Below are 15,155 nucleotides of genomic sequence, written 5' to 3'. Positions count from 1 at the left end.
TTCTTCCTGCTGTTCATTCACAGTGCTGAAGATACTGGAAAATACCTCAGCTGCATGTTCACAGGCTTCTTGTGACATTGGTGGTAGCTGAGCATGGCCCACAAGGCTGATGCCGTGACACAGGCACTCCTATGCCTTCTTCCCTTACTCACAACACCATCTAATTCTTCAAAGTCCTTGGATAAGAATTGTGCTTCCTAAACAAATGCATCAAACTCAATGTTTTTTAAAGCATTACTAATGCATTTGTTCCAGTGTCTGAATCCACACTGAATGTCTGCAGATACACTGCTTGGAACACTTCCAATTCAATCTCACTGAGTAGCTTCAGTGATGAAAATTTCTGTATGAGGATACTTGAGAATGGATTCCTGAAGCTCACTAACAAGGGTGGTGGGGAGGGAAGCAAATAAAATACGACGTTAAAAAACAGGTTTTAGAAAGACTATTCACTCTAACCGATATGAGTGCAAGCACTAAAAGAGAAGCAGACTGCATTGAGGAGAAGTGTCAGGGGACTACAGAGCTCATATTGTCTGCTTATCACTTGCAGGATTTGGAACATATGCTCACTACTTCTAATCAAGACAAAACACTTGAGAAGTGACTGTTTTAAAACTGCATCCCTTTACACATGACATAACCTGCTTTTAGTACATATTCTCTTAATGTCAGTCACCACCACTTGTTACTTGCTGGCAAAGCAATCACAGCCAGAGCAGGATGAATATCCCCCTCCCCCCCCAAGCAGTCAGCAATCACACTGCCATTAGGAAGTATGGAACTGCATTTGGATGTGATCAGCTGTAAATCATCTTCTGTCATCATTTATGCAACAAACCATCTCTGATCAACTTTCCTGTGCATTTACAAACTATTCTCTGAAAGTGTAACACAATGGTTTTATACACGTTATATACCATACAGCCCATCAGAACTGATTCAGTATTACTCAGCTTCTCATTCTATGTAATTAAGCATAAAAAGCATGCTATGCAAGGGGTTCAGCATGCCTTCAGAGAACAACCGTAAAAGATATCCTTCTTGTATAGCTGAAATACTATTGCTGTCTGGAAGGAAAGGCACTGCTGGGAGATCTTCACATGCACTCTTTAAATAAAACAGAGGTGTGCTTCTGTTAAACTGTTTTCAGTCTCCTAGAATCCAAGATGAAATTAAAAAAAAATACACAAAACAGGATTAGAAAAAGAGTAATATTATTTAACATGTTTTTGAATTAAATATTCCACATAACAAAAGTGTTATTTTCATGTCAACAACTATATTACTTATATACATATGCCAAAAGTGATAACAAAAGAACTAAGAGGTGACCTATCGAAAAAACAGCAATTTTTTGCTTCAGCAACCTGAAATAACTAGTGTGTATCATAGACAAAGTATAGACAATATTTACAAAAGAGAGCATTTGGGATCTGAGATCAAACATCTTTCAGAAAGTAAATTAAAATTCAGCTCTGTACTATAGTACAATGAAACCACCACTGATCTAGGAGTACTTGCAGCAAACCGAAAAGATGAACTTCCTGCAACCAGGATTAGTATTTACAAAATATACTGATCAGCCACACAGAGGCTCATATAACTTTAAATATACATATATATATATTTATACACACAAGCACACATATATATCTATATATATATATGTAACATATAAATAAAATTCAAAGGAACAAGGAAAAAAAGAAAAGAGCTTGTCTTTGGAATGTCTAAAAGATGACCATGTCTTTACTCCAGTGTTTCTTTGCTATGAATAGATTTAAGTGGCACCTTTCAAAGCACTGCTTAGTCACCTAGGTAGTTTTGATGAAATGATGACTTAAACAACAAATAAAAGTAACATATTTCCAAAACCCACAAAGAAACCCACAGTGAGCAATTTACAGATTTGAAGTAACTGTTTACAGCACTGGGGAATTCTGTATAATATACGTGACCTAGCATCTCGCTTTCTGACTGCTAACACAAAACCGTATGTTGACTTCCCAAATTTAGCATATGGCTGTGCCTTCCACAGACACTGGGATATGTACCTGCTAATCCGATACAGCAAACATAAAAGAGGCCTTCCTCGTAACCCTTCCTGGTTTGAACTCTCTTTAAATAATTACCGCTGAGTTTAAAGCCTCAAGCACTTTTATGTAAAAACAACCACCTGCCTCTGTGGTTGGAATGGAAATGAACACGCTCCCTCTCAAGAGCTTAACTCAAGAAAAGCCATACATTCAATGGCAATTTATTTCAACATTCTGAAAAATGCACTAACTTTAAACAAAAATACAGCCTTTTCCTGTGCCTTGTAAAAAGAAAATAATTACTTTTTACTGCATGCATCTACTTGTAACATTTTGTTTCCAAACTCAATTATTTCTTTAAATAGGTAAAAAAAAAAAACCAAAAAAAAAACCAAAAAAAAAACCAAAAAAAACCCTAACAGCTTCATGGTTTTCTCATGAAGTTGTTCTTCCCCTCCTTTAAAAATTCTACTCTAGAATGAAGTTCCAGTTCATTTTTCAAATAGATATACTGGCTGTGAATTAGAAGATGAAACTGTATACAGTATTACCTGAGTTCATTCATTCACAGACAACTTAGCACAGATTAAGTGATGATTTCACAATATTTTTCTACAAGCTTAAAAAAAAATCCAAGACATTGATTCCTTTAGGTAATTTTTGCAAATAATTAAAAATCCTATAATATATTATCGTATTGTTAATACTTCCAATGCTTGAAGCTTCAACTGTAAAATCCATCTTTTTCCTTCTCTGAAAACTTTAGAGGAATTCAAGTTCCAAACAAAAAAGTCAGCTTTCAGATATCGAGGTGTCATCGAAAAACACTGCCTATATTTTGCCATTCATTTGACGATTCTTGTACCACTTCTTCTAAATTCAGAGCACGACTAAAATCTTCCCCTTCTTGTTCTTGATTGCTAGCAGGTTCTTGGACAGGACCTACCAAAGCACAAGGGAAAAAAAAGGAGTATGATTGGATGGGTAATGTAAGAAAAATGGAATTGCTGAGAATTATTACTTGTGAATAAAAGAATTACAGTTGGATAACAATGATGCAACAACTTCATAAAGAGGCATCATACAAATACCTCGGATTCTATAGACACTATTTAAAAAAAAGAAACCTTTTGGGAAAAGCTACCCACAAAACCAAATATAATCAATTGTTCCCCTATAGTAGGTTTTGAACTTTCTATTTTAGCAGTATAGGGCTGCACCACAACCACAGAACCATAAGCAGTAACCCGTGTGTTTCCAAGTGTTATTTGGGTCATGTTCAACTATTAGCTCACTTGAGCTTATTGATATCTAATTCTTCAGTGACTTAGGGTAAACATTTTCTGATTTCCTAGAAACTGTGCAACTTCCTGTATTTGCCACTGCTATCATTGTGCTACATACCAGTGTAACCATGAGCCCGTTTCATATGAAGTTTCATATTGCTCTTCTGTGTAAATCCCATTGCACAGTAATCGCATTTATAAGGCCTTTCCCCCGTGTGCTTTTTCATGTGAACTTGAAGAGCACTCTTCTGGTTAAAAGCCTTTTCACACAGCGTACACTGAAATGGCCGTTCCCCTAAAAGAGAAAAATGTAATCAATGTTCATTTAAACATACAAAGTTCCAAATTCAATAAAATAATTAAGGTGACCTAGAAATGGACACAAACAAAATTTGTTTCCTTACATCTCTCTCAAACAGTGCTATGACTCCATATAATCAGCAACACATCCTAAATGAAATATCAGAATATTGATATGAATCCTAATCCTATAATCTAAATTACATCAAAGTAAATAATAGAGATATTAAAAAATCAGTTTATATGACTTTTCTGCACTCAAGAGAGTTTTACAACATTTACGAATAACAGAGATAAAACAAGCTGATGTTCTTTCGTTACCCCTGTGCTCATCTCTTTACAGATATTACAGCTTCTCAGGCTAAATCCAACTTCGCAGGCAATCAACCAAAGAATATTCAATGGTAGTAAATCATTAAGTAAACTTAAAAGTATTAACTAATTAGAGCTGCTACAGGTCAAACAGTAACAGAAAGAGTGTTTCCAACAGTAAGCACCAAACAGCACCAACAGTAGAGTAGAAGAAAGGTTTCTGAGCACAAAGCTCCCTTTCATTTTACCTCGCTTGAAATAAATGTGTATCTACTTTGAATTTTGAAGGAAAAATAGGTGACACTTGCAAAATATTGTTTCCATTCACCTGTCTACTAAAGCAACTCACAGATGTAGTCCATAAGGAAGATTTTGTGAAGACTATTCTGATAAATCCGTTCAAGAACATGATCATTACACAGCGTTTTCAACAAGGCTGCCAACAATGTCTGCATGCAAAGGATTGTTTCAAGGAAAACGCTCAAGAAATTGAGTTTCACAACATTACAAACCTCCAGTGCAATGCAAAATTATGGTCAAAGCCACACTCACTTCAAGATTAGAAGGAACTGACTACTTTAAAACCCAAGTTCCTCCCTTCACTCAAAGTTCAGCTTTTGCAGGAAAGATCCTGATGTTTCTTTCTGCCTGCACAGCATGCAGCCTGCGATTATTTTTTCTCTTAAGATTACAGCATAGATGAGAAAAGGGGCTTTTGATCTAGAAACATGAACTGCAGCACAAAAGTGTTCTTTATTTTTGTTAAGAATGGTTTCGCTTGTTTGAATTAAAAATGTTTCTTCCAATACATTCAATTTTCTATTCTAAAATAAGCAGCCATTTTGGTGTTGCGTAAGTGATCACGCCATATGGCTTCTTCTACCAGAAGTGGAATCATTCACTTCCTTCTAATTTCTAAAGTGTTTATTCAAACTGCTCTTCACTGATAAGACCTGAATCTATAAGATAATTAAAGGATGCAAGGAAAAGAGACTCAAGTTATGTAGGGGAGATTTCAATTAGATATTAGGAAGAATTTGTTCACAGAAGGGGTTGTTAGGCACTGGGGGAAGCTGCCTAGGAAGAAGCGGAGCTTCCATCCCTGCTAAGGAATGTAGTTTAGTGATAGGACTCAGAAGGCCAAGTTCATGTATGGACTTCATGATCTTCAAGGTCTTTTCCAACTCAGTTGATTCTATGATTTTACTCAGAGAAGAAAATGTGCTCTTGTTTGGGCCATGAATTCAGTAGGTACTGTGTATTACAAATTATTTTAAGTGTTTAATCAAGACAGGAATCTCAGTTTCTCACAGACCAGAAACATTCCTTTAGGAAAGTCAGTTAGTTTAGGCTTAACCTTAGCTGCTCTTACATGTAATAGTCTTTCCTATCAATCTAAAGACTTCTTTGCAGGACATTTTCACTTGCTTGGTCTTCAGAGATTTTTAGAACAGCCTCTTTTGAAGGAATGACTATCATGTTTCAGCAGCAGGTAAACCCACAACTTCAAACAACAACAGAGAATACAATTCAGCAGGGAATTATCAGCTTGTGGGCACTCTCAGCATCTGCGTGCTCATACGCAAGAAACCCAAAAATATCTGAAGATTTACGGAGTAAATTACAAATGATTCCAAAATAGAAATAATTTCTTCTATGATGGTGCAGATTTATTAGAAACAGATGTATAAAGGGGCTCTGGTCTCTTCACAGCCTTCCTGAAGTGCTATTATATTTTATAATGGACAGCATGAGCCAAAGCAGGAAGGAAACTGTCTTGTTCCCTGCTATCCGACTATCTGTGGGACTCTCACAGCACTGCCTTTTATAAACATCTGAATTATTTAAACCAGTTAAACAGAAAGCAAGCTATTATGGAATTCTGAAGGCTGTTAATCATCATTGATCGCAACTTCTGCCTTTCTCTTCCTGCCTTCAATATAATGAGAATGTTCCTTTCTATCACAGTAACCATAAAGAAGCTGTACTCCCTTTCTTCAGTTTTACTCTCAAAAAGAACAGTCATCACTCACAACAACTTGAATTCTCTTTGAGTAAGGTATGGAGGAATGAAAGCAGACTGCCTGTTAGATTAAAATTCACAAGATCAGCAGAAACCTCTAAAACATGAGAACAGCTGTACCGTATCAGCTTACCCATTACTCCCTTTCAGGACTTAATGCTCATCTAACAGGAGCTGTTTCACTCTAAGTGGATGACTCAGCCCACTAATATTAAAGTCTATCCTATTACACCTGCACTGAAAAACGTACTCCTCAACTGACATAAGGAGGACACCCTTGTTCTTCATCTCCTTTTTACACCCCTATCTATCCATGCCTTTCCACTATACAGCCTCTGAAGCTGCTCTCAGGATTCACAAATATCAAAATTTCCTTAGCAAAAATCCTCCTGTCTTTGTCTGCTAGAGTTCTCAGCAGAGAAGCAACAGAATGAGATGTGCAAAAAGAGAAACTAATGAAAACATAGCAAGTGTGTAATGGCATAATCAGGTAATCTAAATAATCAATACTGGCAATGGTCCCTACACACCAACAATTTACCAGAAGTCACATAAAGAATTTAAAGATTCTTTTCAGCATTCAAGGAACATATTCAGTCGCCTCAACATTTGGGGCAGCATGTTAGAATGCACGCAGATGTATGGAGGGGAATTTTAAACAGGGAGAGAAATGCAGGGATCGTGTGCTGATTAAAAGCAGGAATAAAGAGCTCCACGTGGATCACTTGGTGTAGAGAGGGAAGAAGGAAGCAAGGAAAGATGGACATACGGGCAGACAGGGGAAGCAACAGGAGATAGTGAGATTGAGAGAATGTGATTAAGTGCAGCTCAAAGTCACTTGAGTGTGAAGAGAAGAACAAAGGTGTATAAATGGAAGTCCAGCATGATACAGAGATATCTGACAGTGAGTTCTGCAGAAAAGCCAAAGCAGTTCAAATGGATCTGAATAAGACACTTATTTGTCGAAGTCAGAGAAAAGAAAGTTCTAATATTTTGAGATATATGAAATGAGAACATGCACAGCTGAATATACGGGCAAGCCTATTCTTCAGATACCATACTTAAAAACACAAGACTGAATCTGTGGTTACGAAGTGAATATCCAACCAAAAGATGAAACTCAGATTATACCTCATGAGACAAGCAAGTGATGCCAACCAAGGAAAAATGACAAGGTTAACAAGAGAGCTTCAATGAAGAGATTAGAGATTTTGCTTTAAATCCACAAACAGTAGCCAAAAGCTACATATGACAGTGATATCACAAAAAGAGAAAGCTCTGGCTGACTCACTGAAGGAAACAGTGATCGTGTTTCAGGAGTCCTCCTATGCTACAGCACACACAGTTATATTCCTTAGTCTTCTACAGCTTAGAAGCAATATGGATCACTTTATCCATTCCTTTTTAATTTCAGCACACGTGACAGCCATTAATTGGTAGCAGTGGTATGGAAGAAAGAAGCGGTATGTTTCGGAGGAGTGACTCCAATGTTTAAAACTCATGTTGTTAATACACACAATGTGAAGGCAGACAGGCTCTATTATACATAGCTTTCTCCTTGTGGTGGGCCACAAACTGCAGCCAGAAGAGCACTTTATCAAGAGAAATACATGCTCCCTAGGAGGAGATAGCATAGTATAATTATAGAATAACAGTTGAAGAAAATAACTCAGCGGTAAAGAGCACAACACTGTACTCTGGCAGCAGACACAAATGAACTGACTAGTAGTTGAACTAACCATGTAGCATCACATGCATTTAACATCACTGAACACAACAAAACATTTGTACATTCTATTATAGTCTTGAAGATAGCCAGTGTTTTTAAACAATGCCTTAAAACATCCTTTTACTAATCTATTTCAATGACAAAATTTTCAACATCAGCTCATGCATTCACATCACTGCTGTAGTACAGCAAGTACTGATATATAGAGATTCTCAGCCTCACTGCTAAGCATAGGTTTAAACAGAACATCATTCTACTTGAGATTTCAAGTTTGCTCTTATTTTAACCTTCTTCTATTTTTTTTCTTTTCTTTGTTATTTAAATGCAGTTACCTGCATCCAAGAGCAAATGCACCAAAATATAACAGTCACATATGCATGAGAAAATGTTATGAGATGAAGATCATTTCTGATGTCACACCTGTGTGAATGCGACAGTGTCTCTCCAGCTGACTTGGTTTCGCAAAAGCTTTTTCACAGGTATCACACTTAAACACCCGAGGCTTCTGGGAACTCAGTGAAGGTCCAGCCTGATGGGTTTGCATGTGCTCCTACGGCAGCATAGAGAAAGATGACGCCTTAGAACCATTTCAAACATCTTTAGTATATAGCATAGAAATATATACTCATTTTGAAGATAAAAGCAGATGATCTTAGTCATCAACAGAAAACAAAGATGGAAGCCTGCATCTTTTTTTTTTTTCCCCTAAAAGAGATACTTTTTTGTATATCATCTCTTTGTAGGACTGAGGCATCAGCAGCTTTACATTTCTGAAAGCCTCTGTCAAGAACTATTTATTTTGCATACATTAGTACCCTCACAGATTACCTTGATTTATACTGATTTTGCTTCACATTTTACAACTACAAAAGGTCTATCTGGAAAACAAGATAAGTAACAACACATATAAGAGAAAAGAATAAACATCTTTTTTCTGACACCAATGCTTGTATGATGGGTACCCACATTCTTCTTTTTGTAGGCAGCACATGCATTAAAAACTTCCCCACTCTCCATGAAAGAGTTATCACAGCATATGTTGTCATTTAAATTCCCCCCTCTCACACATGTACTTCACACACAGGAACAGGCAGGGAAAGTAAAGGGCTAACAGGCATCTTTCAGTAACATGGCAACAATTCCAAAACAGAAGAACAAGTTCACAATCCACCGTTATTACCAAATACCTTGAGATGCGTTGCCCGCTTAAAGGCTTTATTGCAGACATGACAAACATGTATTCTTTCCTTGCCATGAACCTCCTTACTGTGATGCATCAACATGGTGGCTGAAGAAAAGGTCTGACTACATTCAAAACACTGGTGCACACGACCTTCTTTTTCTGCTTGATTGCTTTTAGTCACATTAGGAGAAACCTCTGTCACCTATAACGATTTAGAAAACACAGTCAAATAATTACTTAAGTTCACTCACAGCAGACTGGGTGGTTGTTCTGAATGTTGCTTTGATGTGACCAGTTTTTGGAGAACGCTTGCAAGCACCTTATCAACACAAAGGAAATACAAGTTGTCTGTAAACATAAACATGTATTTCACTGCTCTTAAGAATGACCAAATTTCAAGGAAACTAAACATTAACTATGCTCAAATTCATTTATGTTGTAAAAACCCAATGTGTTTGAGTACATAAATATTTTCTTACACTCAGTTTTATATTCCTGAGATCTGAGATGATTCTCACCAAACAAAATTCAAAGCCAAAAAAGTGTCAGATAGGAAAAAAAAAAAAAAAGAGAAAGCATCTCTGATATTTACAAAGGAGAATGTTTATGTTTTTCCATATGGTTAATTTATTCATCAGGGATTCAATTACCTAAAGTAGACAGTTTTGAGCTACTAACACAGTCTCAGATTAACTGAAATAACAATGAAAAACTGAGAGGGTCTGGGCATGGTTTTACTGTGTTCACTTTCCCCAAATAAGATAACACAAGACTTGTTCAACTTTACAGAACATTTTTCTTTAAAAAGAAATATATGAGAATACAGAAAAGAAACTAAGTGCTTTCCTAAGTAACTTATTCAGGAAGAACTAAACCTGAGAAAGGTACAGAGCACTGCAGAACATTATCCATCATAGCAGGCAGGAATAGTAACAAAATTAGTAATAATGCAATATCAAACCAACTGAAAGAAGGAATTATAAAAAACCCTTTATCTCACACACTTATTTATACATTTCCAACTGGTTGGAAACTCAAGAATTCGCTGAAATGTGTACTGGTCAATTAACAATCACCAGAAAGGAAAGTAATCTTCATTAGTGCTACATCTAGACTGCTACCATATGGCTACACAGGTACTGTCACAGCTTGCAGGTAACAATCCATTCCAGTAAGCCTTATAAGATACTACCTTTATGAAAGCAGATATAGACTGAATTAAATTAGATTTAGAAGACAGAGACAAGTCAAGTCTACAGTCAAGTAAAATTTTAGATCATCCATTTTCACAGAGAATATGAACCCTGCAAAATTTTTCAGAATTCGCAATCAGCCACATGCAAATATTAAAAGAATGTGCATAAAATGTTCATAGAATATCTCAAGTTGGAGGGGATGTCTTGTGATTATGCATTCCAAAATTCCTAGAGCAGGCTCATGGCCATGTCCAGACAGGTTCTAAACATGGTTGAGTATGGAGACTCCTCAGCCTCTCTTGAGAGCCTGTCCAGGGTTCAACCACCTTCAATCACAGCGAAACAAGGGTTACTGCCTGTTATTCTATTCACTAGGCACCACTGAAATCTGTCTGTCTGATTTACTCCCTCGCATCAGACACTGTGCACACTGTTAAGAACAACCTCACCGCTACCAAGCACCGTGATGGCTTTTATCAGGCTGAACAATCCCTGTACTCTGTCATCCTATGACAGACACGTACACAATCATCTCTGTGGCCCTTCACTCTCTTCCATATGTTCATGTCCTTCTTTTACTGGTGTACTCATGACAGGACAAAGCACTCCAGATCATGGCCTTTCACTAGGGCTAAATAAAGGGGAAGGATCATCTCCTTTTGCCCTACTGGCAATCACAGAATCATAGAATGGCCTGGGTTGCAAAAGGACCACAATCATCATCGAGTTTCAACTGCCCTACTGTGTGCAAGAGCACCAACCACCAGACCAGGCTGCCCAGAGCCACATCCAGCCTGGTCTCAAATACCCTCAGGGATGGGGCATCCACAACCTCCTTGGGCAACCTGTTCCAGTGTGATACCACCCTCTGTGCAAAAAACTTCCTCCTCATATCTAACCTAAACCTCCCTTGTCTCAGGACAAGAGGAAATGGTTTTAAACTATCACTATCCACCCATTTAAACAGACATTCCCCCACCTGCTTATATGCTCCCATCAAATACTGGAAGGCCACAATGAGGTCTCCCTGGAACCTTCTCCTTTCCAAGCTAAACAAGCCCAGCTCAATCAAGCTTTCTTCATAGGAGAGGTGCTCCTGCCCTCTGATCATCTTAGTGGCCCTCCTCTGGAACTGCTCCAAGAGCTCTGCATCTTTCTTGTGGTGGGACCCCCAGACCTGGATGCAGTACTCCAGATGGGGCCTTACAAGAGCTGAGTAGAGGGGAACAATCACCGCCCTCCTCCTCCCTCCTCCTCTTAAATAAATCCAAGGATGCTGTTGGCACTAAAAGAGCACACTGCAAACTCAAGGTTAACTACTTGTTCACTAGTACCCCTTCCCCCCCCCTCCCCCCCACTGGTCCTGCTCTACTAAGCTGCTTTCCAGCACGTACCAGTGCAAAAGTTTATTTTCCTCCAGGGACTGAACTCAGCATTTCCCTAAGTGGAATTTCACAAGGCTCCTGTTGGCCCAGTTCTCCAGCCTACTGATTTACTTCTTAATAGTAGCACTATCCAGTCTATCAAAAACTCCTCAGAGTTCTTCTATAACCAGCAAATCAGTTGAGCTCTCTGTTCTGTTGTGCAGGTCATTCAACCCTGAGTTTTGCCACTAGCAATAGGCCTTGGCACTGACTCTGTTACAAAGGTAACAGCACTTGAGTGCAGCAGTTCAGTCTGTTTTTTATTTGTTTCCTCCTCTCTGGTGCCTGAACTCTGTTATATATAGTCTTAGACCGTTGTGAGAGAGGTTAGTTTTACCCTACTGATGATGTGTTGATGCACTAGTAATTCTGGAACAAAGGGTGTTCCTGACATTCATATTCCCAATCAGTTCTTCCTTGTAATTCCACTACAGTCTTGTTATCCTGTCCTAAAAAGCCATCATCCCATCAAAGCTGTGCTTCATTTGTGTGATTCTGTGATTCCCATCAAATTGCAGACTGTATGTATACCTCCAGTTTAAATCAAAATTTAAACACAATCTGGCTGACTAGGAAGTCACAATGAAGCTCTTCCCAACGGTCTTACTTGGGAATGACATCAGCCTTCCTACCTCAGTATACCAAGGAATTATTCTAATATTTTTACTAATAACATTCTTTACCCACAAGAGATACAGAAATATATTGTATCTACCTGATACGTTATTTCATCAGAGTTTGCAGTTGCTGAATGGGGTGTATGGCTCACCAATATGACTTGCTGTGAGCCTGACCCACTTTGGCTAGCGATACTGGAATCTGCGAGTATAGCAGGGAACTGCTGACCCTGTCAAAGAGGGGAGGGAAAAAAAAAAAAAAAGAAAAAAAAGGAAGAGTAACTACATTTAAACAACTAATTGCAGTCACATGAGTTATTTTTATACCTCAAAACTAGTTATTTTTTTCTTGAAAAAGACCATGACAACTTATTTGAACAACTGCTATAAGCTTTCTCTTTTCTCCTCCCATTTTAAATATACCAAAGTAAGCGCAAGAACAACTAGAAGTCTGTAAAGGCAGAACTGCTAATTTTTCCCAGTCCTGCATTAATTGCTGCATATTTCAGCCTGCCTTTGTCTTTTGCCTCTTCAAATGATGCTTTCCATAATGCTATATTTTGCTTTGCTGTGTGGTCCTCCCACAATTATTTTCTTCTTTTTTGAATCCATTAATCAAACATGCTTTCAAAACACATGGAAGTCGAAATATAAAATAACAAACTAAGCTTCAGAGTTTTAAAAATCATGCTTTTTCTATTTCTACATTACCATTAAAGATTTCTACATGTCCCAAGTAAATGTATGTTATGTACTACAGGCCCATTTATCAAGATACATATAACAATATGTGACTGTACAGCACCTGATTTTTCACTTGGCTTAGTATTAAGAATAGTGTCTGTCTTATTAATAAACATCAACACTGCTAAATTTACATTGTTTAAATTATTACAAATTCTGAAATGAAACTGTATGTTGCTCCTTTACTCTGCAATGTCAAAAATCCTCAACAATTCACAAGAATCACGCAAGAAGCCTTCCCGCAACCTTTTCTTGACTTTGGCTTTTGATGACACTACAAAAATTTTATGTTATGATAAAAATGAAATTAATACTGAAGCTGCTTGGGAGATGATAGTCAGGTGGCATTATTCTTGGGTAACTTCTTCTAACTCTTAACTCTTTAATTATAGAACATCTTGCATTGGAATGGGCCTTCTGGTTTCAACCCACCTTCCACGGGCAAGAACACATTCCACTAGATCAAAGCCCCTCCTACCTGGCTTTGAATTCCACCAGGCACCCACAGCTTCTCTGGGCAGGCTCAGTGCCTCATCACCCTCTGAGCGAAGAATTTGCCCCCTAACGTCTAATCTAAATCTCTCTTATTTAACTTTAAAACTATTTCCCCTTGTCCTCTCACTATTAGGCCATGTAAAAAGTCACTCTCCATCTTTTTCATAAGCTCCCTTTAAGCACTGAAAGGGCAGAGTACAATTCTCCCCAAACCCTTCTCTTCTCCAGGCTTAACATCCCCAACTCTCAGCTTCTCTTGATAGTAGAGGTGCTCCAGCTCTCTAATCATCTCCATGGCCCTAACCTGGATCAATTTCCAGACAGTACAATTAATTTAAACATTTTCACGTTGCTGTGAAAAGACCTGCCCCAATTACTCTTCAGTTTGTATGTTCACAAGCACGCACAAGGTAAAAGAATGCTCTTATTTAGGTCTCCAGGATACAGGATCTCAAGGAAGGTACTACACTACAGTCTTCATAACGTGTCCTATTATTAAAGATTAACTATTCTTCCTCAGATAAATTTAAAATTGTTTTTCAGTTCTCTTCAATACAGCTTCTTGTTCTGATTATATTGTCCTATCTTTCAATGAGCGGGAATAAAAAAAAAACAAAAACAGCTTTTGCTAGTTTGCCAACCAGAACAAACAATTCATTAAGAATGACAAAACAGTCTCACTCACAACAATAAAGAACAAGGATACAGCCAAAGTTTAACAGGGAGGGAAAAAAAATAAAGCAAACAGACAATTATCTTTTTCATTATTTACCCTGCACGTACCTTACCTTAGGTAGATTTGCTATTAACTTTTCTGAAAGCATTTTTACTTTAAGATTTATGCCAGTCCTTGAGAAAATAACATCTACCAGTTTTACAATTAGGTAACAACTAATCCAAGAGTACCCACAAATATTCTTTATTCATCCCCCTTTTTATTTAAAGAGAAAAACAAACAAAAAAGTTACAATTGGAAGATGTTAAGTTCCTTGTATTTTAGCAGGTCTTGACAGCTTTTGCCTTCTAAAGAATTAGTTACAGCCCCAACATATAAAACCAGTTTATCACAAAAAATTGATCTCAAAAGTATTTTCTAAGAGAAATACTTAATTCCAGCCCTCTAAGACAACAATGTTAGTTTATCTGTCAGTTCAGAAAAACACTTCTTACCTGTGATGTGATATTAAGCGTAACCGCATCAAGACCACCTGACAACATTCCCTGAGTATCAGCAAGAGTCAAAGTGACACTACCATCTCCTCCAACTGCTGATGAAGACATGACCAAATTCTGGGCAGAAACTGTAGACTGAGATATGGGTGTTGTTGAAGGGAGGTTTGTTCCACTTGTTGTATTAAGTTCTGGAATATATGCAAAAAAACAAACTGTACAGAATATCCTAGGCTTAAGCATTTCCTTCTTGTTCTGTGGAGTGGATAATTTAAATTGGTACAGCAATTTTAAAGTAGTGAGAAAACATCTAAATCTTGTTACTTAATTGTAATGAGCAAGATTGTATTATTCCTGCTAAACAATTTTTAACAAATTTATTTTTTGTTAGAAGATCACTGGAAACATACCTGGAGCATTTAGTGAAGTGCCCTGAGAAAGAAGGTGGTCGTTGCTTATAGTTAATGTTGCACCTGTACTCTGATTGTTGATGGTTGGTGCTGTCAGCCTTAAGCTACTATTCAGATCGCTGCTTCCAGAATTATGTTGAATAAGATCTTGACCTAAACAGAAATTAGTCCTATTACAGCCAGAAATATCTCCATATTATTCTACTATTGTACTTAGCTTTCTTTTT

At 37.6% G+C, this 15,155-nt stretch overlaps 1 protein-coding gene across 5 annotated transcripts in view; it reads right to left on the bottom strand.

Annotated features, from left to right (window-relative positions):
• Positions 1–1,200: 1,200 nt before the first annotated feature.
• ZNF236 (zinc finger protein 236) overlaps positions 1,201–15,155 on the bottom strand; it is a 62,281-nt gene continuing 48,326 nt past the window's right edge. For 3 of the 5 annotated variants that reach the window (XM_085537579.1, XM_085537575.1, XM_085537578.1), the window contains 7 exons: positions 14,929–15,081; positions 14,519–14,709; positions 12,208–12,339; positions 8,877–9,074; positions 8,110–8,239; positions 3,444–3,620; positions 1,201–2,981 (listed from right to left, as the gene is read on the bottom strand). In XM_085537579.1, coding sequence (XP_085393705.1) covers positions 2,854–2,981; positions 3,444–3,620; positions 8,110–8,239; positions 8,877–9,074; positions 12,208–12,339; positions 14,519–14,709; positions 14,929–15,081 — 1,109 coding nt within the window. In that variant the 3' untranslated portion in view covers positions 1,201–2,853. The remainder of the gene's footprint in view (positions 2,982–3,443; positions 3,621–8,109; positions 8,240–8,876; positions 9,075–12,207; positions 12,340–14,518; positions 14,710–14,928; positions 15,082–15,155) is intronic. The other 2 variants (XM_085537576.1, XM_085537577.1) reach the window with 1 other exon arrangement.

This window comes from Coturnix japonica, chromosome 2 (assembly GCF_054131305.1).
Source record: "Coturnix japonica strain WE chromosome 2, WE-NBRP24, whole genome shotgun sequence".
In the NCBI taxonomy this organism is placed as follows: domain Eukaryota; kingdom Metazoa; phylum Chordata; class Aves; order Galliformes; family Phasianidae; genus Coturnix; species Coturnix japonica.
Note: the sequence above shows the minus strand (reverse complement) of the source record. Positions and strands in the feature narration are given on the sequence as shown.